The sequence below is a fragment of the Galeopterus variegatus genome, unplaced genomic scaffold (genome assembly GCF_000696425.1).
Source record: "Galeopterus variegatus unplaced genomic scaffold, G_variegatus-3.0.2 Scaffold7340, whole genome shotgun sequence".
In the NCBI taxonomy this organism is placed as follows: Eukaryota; Metazoa; Chordata; class Mammalia; order Dermoptera; family Cynocephalidae; genus Galeopterus; species Galeopterus variegatus.
Window position 1 is genome coordinate 39,662 of NW_007733451.1, and position 6,110 is coordinate 45,771.

Sequence of the window (6,110 nt, forward strand, 5' to 3'; positions counted from 1 at the left end):
TGATTGGATAAGGAAACTGTGGTATACATACACAATAGAATACTGCTCTGCCATAAAAAGGTATGAAATTCTTCCATTCCAACACCATGGATGAACTATGAGAAAATTATGCTGAGTGGAATAAGTCAGGTGCATTATGATTATGATAATGATAAATGCTAACATTTATTAATCACATAGCAGAAAGTGTTGAGGGTTTTTGTTATCATTTCATTTAACCCTAAAACCAAGCCTGTAAAGTAGGTAGGTGTTATTGTTTTCAATGTTTTACAATTAGGAAACCAAGTTTCCCAGAGGAAAGAAACTTTCCTTAGTTAAATTTCTGATGCATGACAGAATGGAGATCCACTCGCAAGCTTGTCTGCTTTTCTTAAGCTGTTATGATGGACCTTCTCTAAACAGGGTCAGTAATTTCAGGACATACCATTTTTTTATTGAAGAAAGTCCAATTACTTAGCTTCCTCATAATTTTGATGTTCCCTTCTTAGAGTATATTACCTGTTTTTCAATTTAGCATCATTTAAAAAAGCAACAGAAAACAGTAATGTAAAACTATAGTAGCTATTTTTAATAAACTTTATTTTTTAGAGAAGTTTTAGTTTTAGGTTTATAGCAAAATTAAGCAGAAGGTACAGAGATTGCCCATATAATAGTTATATTTTTTTAGTGCGTACTATGACCCAGGCATTATTCTAGGGACTTAAATGCCATAGATCACTTTATCTTGACAATAACCTTTTGAGATAGGTACTGTTAGATTCCTCATTTTACAGACAAGTAAACTGAGGTACAGAGGTAGAATAACATGCCCAATATTAAACCAGGATTTGATAGTCATTCTGATTACAATGTTTAAAAAATGTTTTTAACCATCCTATACTGGAAAAAAAATCATCAAAGCTGCATACATTCCTACTAATGATAGTACCTGCTGTAAAAGTTCTGGACCACCTCCACAGCATGGGCCCCATGCTCCTGCATGCAGAACTCTTTAGAAGTGTCTCATGTTATTTAATATCCTCAGGCCTCTCTAAGCCTTTGAAGCTGACAGTATGTTTGCAAAACATATTTTTCAGGTGATTGATATTCACATGATTTTATAATGTCTTGCTTTGTGATAACTGATCCTTTGTACATGTTTCCCATCTATCTGGAATGTTGAATCTGACGAAAGAGAAGGCATTAATAAAGAAGACCCACTCAACACTTGTATCTCCCGTGAAGTCTTTTTTTTTTGTACTCCCTGGGATAATTAGTCCTTCTCACATCAATCTCATGTAGAAGACAACAATTTTCTCAAAGATGGAGATTGTGTTTTATTAATCTTTCCATCCAAATATGTGGCCCAAAGCTTGTAGTATCTACATATTTGTTGAATGAATAAAAGTGAATAATTACTTGGTCTAGGAAAAGGAGAGGAAGACAGAAAGAAGGACTGAGTGTCAACCAATATATATATATATATATATATATATTTTTATAAAGATGGGAGTGGTAACAGAAGGGGGTGAAGGATCATCTGGCTCCCTAAAATATCTCACGGTGGTACTCATGGGCCACTAAGTTTCCATGGAAGATAACTGTGGTGCACAAGCACTAACTTCTGGGAGGGCACTGATTCCTCTTTGATATTTGTCAGATCTGCATCCATCTAAGGAGATTCCTCTGAGGGTCCAATACCCAAGGGAGAAGGACAGAGAGCCTTATAATTGTGAGTGCAGTTGATGCAGAGCAGCATTCGGAGTTAATCAAAAGAGGCTGGTACAGGAGTGGGAAAGGCTTCAGGGACCTAGAAAGAAGCTAGAGATGAAAAGGGACCAGTAAGTTGTTGAATATCCTATGGTTATGGGTAGAGGTAACCAACCCAGTGACCTCTGATATCTCTTATTTAGCAGACTATAAGTAGAGTTATGGGATAGGGCACCTTCTGAGAGCATGGCCAATCTGTGGTTAGAGCTGCTGTTCTCTGATATATCCCCTGATGTTTCTGGTCAGGAAGAGGAGCCTGGACTTGTTACTGGGGCTGCTCATTGTAGTGGAATAATACAGGGTTTTGGTAGGCAAGAAATCATAATCTCAACTACTCCACCCAACTGATGGAGCTTCTTATGCATCAGGGCACGTGTAAAAGCTTTCCATCAGAGTGAGAAGCTAAGGTGCAGAGAGATTTGGCAACTTCACCAAAGCCGTATGACTGGCTTGTCCAAAAACCTGCTGAGGAGCTCAGGAATCCCAAGCCTGAGTCTCTTTACTCCTCCTGGGTGTCAGTTCACTTACCGACTTCTTCATAGCGCTCACGGCAGACGTGAAAGGAAGAGCCGTGTCCAGCAAATGGTAGGTAAACATGAAGAAGTTACAAAAAGAAGGCAGTATTAGAAATTACAATTAATAATCCACATCTATTCAGCATAGGGTCTAACAACATCACATTTAGAATTGCATATAAGTAGGAAGGTCTCTAACTGATAAAGTAGGTAAAATCATCTCAGTTTTTCAGATGAGAAAATAGATTACATGAATAATTTGCACATAGAGTGAATAGATATTAAAGTCATGATTTGAGTGCAGATCCCTGATGGACAGGAGTCTCAAGGGCCACAGTTCTAGATAGCTCCTCCTCTTTCCAGCAAACCCGAGATGAGAAGGCTGAGCTGCAGGGTTGGGAGGGAGCCCCTGGCCCCCTTCTCCAGGCTGCCAGCCTCTTCGGTTCCCTCTGTTGCTCACACTCCTCCCCATCAGTCCCTGGGAGTCTGACCACATCTCCCATTTCCCATCCTCTCTGCTGCTCAGCCCTCTCTCTCCTGTGGTCTCACAAGAGACTTTCTCCTCTCCTCAAACCCCTTCTCTCTCTCTCTCTCTCTCTCTCTCTCTCTCTCTCTCTTCCATCTGGCCCCCACTCTGCCCTCCGCCTCTCTCTGCTTCTCCCTCTGCCTCTCCCCATCTACTCTTGGTTTCTAAGCTTCCTCTCAATGTATTTCTGATTTCCCTTCAGTCTTGTTTCTCCCTCCCTAGTTCTCACTCCTCATTTTCTGCCATCAGTCTCCCTCTTCTCAGTCGTTCAGCAGCCCTGTCTCTGGCACGCAGCTACCCTATTCTTCAGGCCTTTCACCCCCACCCTCCACCCCACATATCCCCCACCCTCTGCTCCTGCATTTCTTCCTCTAAGCTACACAACACTCCTTCCCTCCCACACCCAGCTGGCCTTTGTCTGTCCTTCAATGTCTTTCTCACCAGCTTTACCTTCCCCTGCATTCTCTTGTTCCACTTTCTCACTCTCTCCCAGCCTTCCCCACTTCTTGAACCATGTCCACTCCCAGAAGTGCCCCTTAGGATATTTTATAAAGGCCACCATTTCACTGTCTCTCAGACTTTCCCTATCCGACCCTCCTCACATGCTTCCCCATTCCTCATCTGCATCTCTCTGTCCCTCTCTCAGCCCCACTCTGTGTCACCCACTCACACTGGGATCTGCTCCTCAATATCCTCTTTTCTCACTGTCTCCCAGTCACTCCCTCAGCCCCTGCGTCTCTCAGCAGATCCCGAATTTCAAAAGCACATGGCACCTTCTGCCAAGGTCTGAAGCACTATTGTACTAAAGAGGAGATAGATTTTATTTCTGTATAAAATGAAAGGTAAAGCATAGGAACAATAGAGGGAGATTATAAGGAAATCTATTTTTGGTTTGGAAGTAGTAATAACAAAAATATTTATTGTTTATTATATTCTGACATTCTCCTCAATTTTATACATGTGTTGTGCCAATTAAAACTTATGTTTTTGATTTGATTAGATAATCTCATTATTTTTACTTTATTACTGTGATACATGAGCAAGTATTATATCGGACACTGAGATCAAAGATAGCAAGACTTGCCTTGTGAGCATCTTCCCAAATGCCCCTCCTTTTATCACTCAATCAACTAATTTGAGCAAGGAATATGCTTTGTTATTGTAGCTACTTATTCAAGGTACACTTATTGATACATGTTTTTTTGCAATACCTGTGTAGAAAACATTGCTCTAACAGGTTTACCCAATTTACTAAAGTTGTGTTGTGTCAGGTCTCCAGCTCGATTTATGAGAATGCATGTCTTTGAAAAGACAGAAGGGAAAAGGAAACAGGGGATCTGGATGTCCACATACTCTAAAATTAAATTTTACAAGAAAGACATCTCAGGAGTTAGAGTAAATGTAGCAGCTTTAAAGATAGAGACTGTGCAGGCTGAATTAGCACAACCCTGGGAGGAAAAGCATGAGATTCCCAGGAGGCCTGAGGTGCTGCACAGTGAGAGTCTGGAGTTTCTGAGAGGGGCTGAGTCTGGAAAGAAGCAGAGCACCTCTTCTCCTGATCACATGGGCGTGTGGACAGGATCATATGGTGCCAATAAGGAGATAAAACGGGGCCGCATGGACGAGGAAACTCTCAGTAGGCATCCTCAATTTGCTTAGAAAACTCGGACAGCCGTTCTTCTCCAGGAAGGGACAAGCTTGAGAGGTCAGGCCATATGAAGGAGACAATCTGGGAGTAGGAGAATTGTGAGAATCCGAGCATTTTAAGGTTCAGCTGTATAGATTGTTATGAGATTTTTTTTTAAACTATCATTTATTAGCTGATCAAGAGCAGGAGGAAGGAAAGTCTTTGTAGAGGCTAATGCCATTTAGTTAAGCAAAGGATTCAATGGGAATAAGAAAATTAGGGCAGAAAACAAAACAAAACAAAACAAAAAAATGGTTTAGGCTGCTTGTTAAGACAGTGCTTAATTAAGGGGCCACAGAGCCCAGGCAGTGTAGAGATGCCACAGCAGCCAGCAGCGGACTGGTGGCCAATGAGAGTGGGAGGGCTCAAGCTTACTGGCCTACTAACCTTCAAACACGTTGCTACCTTTCCCAGAGTGAATAGGGCTCTGAAATTGAGGATGCCCACTCTGCCAAGTGCCAACTTGAGTTTCTCTACCTTCCTGCTGACGGGCTTCCCAGGCCTGGAGTGGGCTCACCACTGGCTCTCACTGCCCATTTTTGTAGGATATCTCATAGCTCTTGTGGGCAATGCCACTATCTTGCATCTGGTACGAACTGACCCTGCCCTGCACCAGCCCATGTACTACTTCCTGGCCATCCTGGCTGCGACAGACTTGGGCCTGTGCATGTCCACGCTGCCCTCAGTGCTGGGTGTGCTGTGGTTCGATGCCAGGGCAGTGGGCCTGGTGCCCTGTGTTCTGCAGCAGCACTTCCTCCACTCCTTCTCCTTCATGGAGTCAGCGGTGCTCTTTGCTATGTCTCTGGATAGCCTGGTGGCCATCCGATTCCCATTGCGCTATGCATCTCTGCTCACAGGTCCTCGGGTGGCCTTGGCTGGGGTCGTGCTTGGCATGCGAAGTGCCGCCATCACTGCTGCACCCTCAGTGAACCTATTGAAATTTGACTACTGTCACCCTGGGGCACTCTCCCATGCTTACTGTCTTCACCAGGACATGATCCGCCTGGCCTGCTCTGATACACGCTTCAACAGACTCTATGGGCTGTGTATCATCATGCTGGCCATGGGCTCTGATGTTCTTTTCATCCTGCTCTCCTACGCTATCATCCTCCGCACGGTGCTGGCCATTGCCTCTGCAGGGGAGCGGCTCAAGGCTCTCAACACCTGTGTCTCCCACACCCTGGCTGTGCTCTGCTTTTATGTGCCTGTGCTAGGTCTGTCCATTGTTCACAGATTTGGGCACCACACTTCATCCCTGGTGCACATCCTCATGGGCACTGTCTCTGTGCTCTTCCCACCTCTGATGAACCCTGTTATCTACAGCATCAAGACCCAGCAGATCCGCAGGGCCATTCTCAAAGTGATTTCACTGGGGAAGATAAAATAAGACATTGGGGATGGATCTCGGCAATTCAAAGTGAGGAATGAGCTAAAGCTGCTTTTTAGAGACCTCTTGCTATAAGAAAAGTTTTGTTTACTTATTTTAGTGTGATTTATTGATTGTACATCATGAACTGACTCTAATGTTAAAATAAAATAAAGTCTATGCTTATTACTGCTCATGTATACTTTTAAATTAAATATATATTCACTATTTTCTTACATGAATATGATTGTTTTTTACATAAATGTT

The 6,110-nt window shown here is 43.1% G+C and overlaps 1 protein-coding gene across 1 annotated transcript; it reads left to right on the forward strand.

Annotated features, from left to right (window-relative positions):
- Positions 1-4,793: 4,793 nt before the first annotated feature.
- LOC103607334 (olfactory receptor 51L1-like) lies at positions 4,794-5,864 on the forward strand. Its single transcript, XM_008591850.1, has one exon. The coding sequence runs from the start codon at positions 4,794-4,796 to the stop codon at positions 5,862-5,864; it is 1,071 nt and encodes a 356-aa protein (XP_008590072.1).
- The last annotated feature ends 246 nt before the right edge of the window (positions 5,865-6,110 follow it).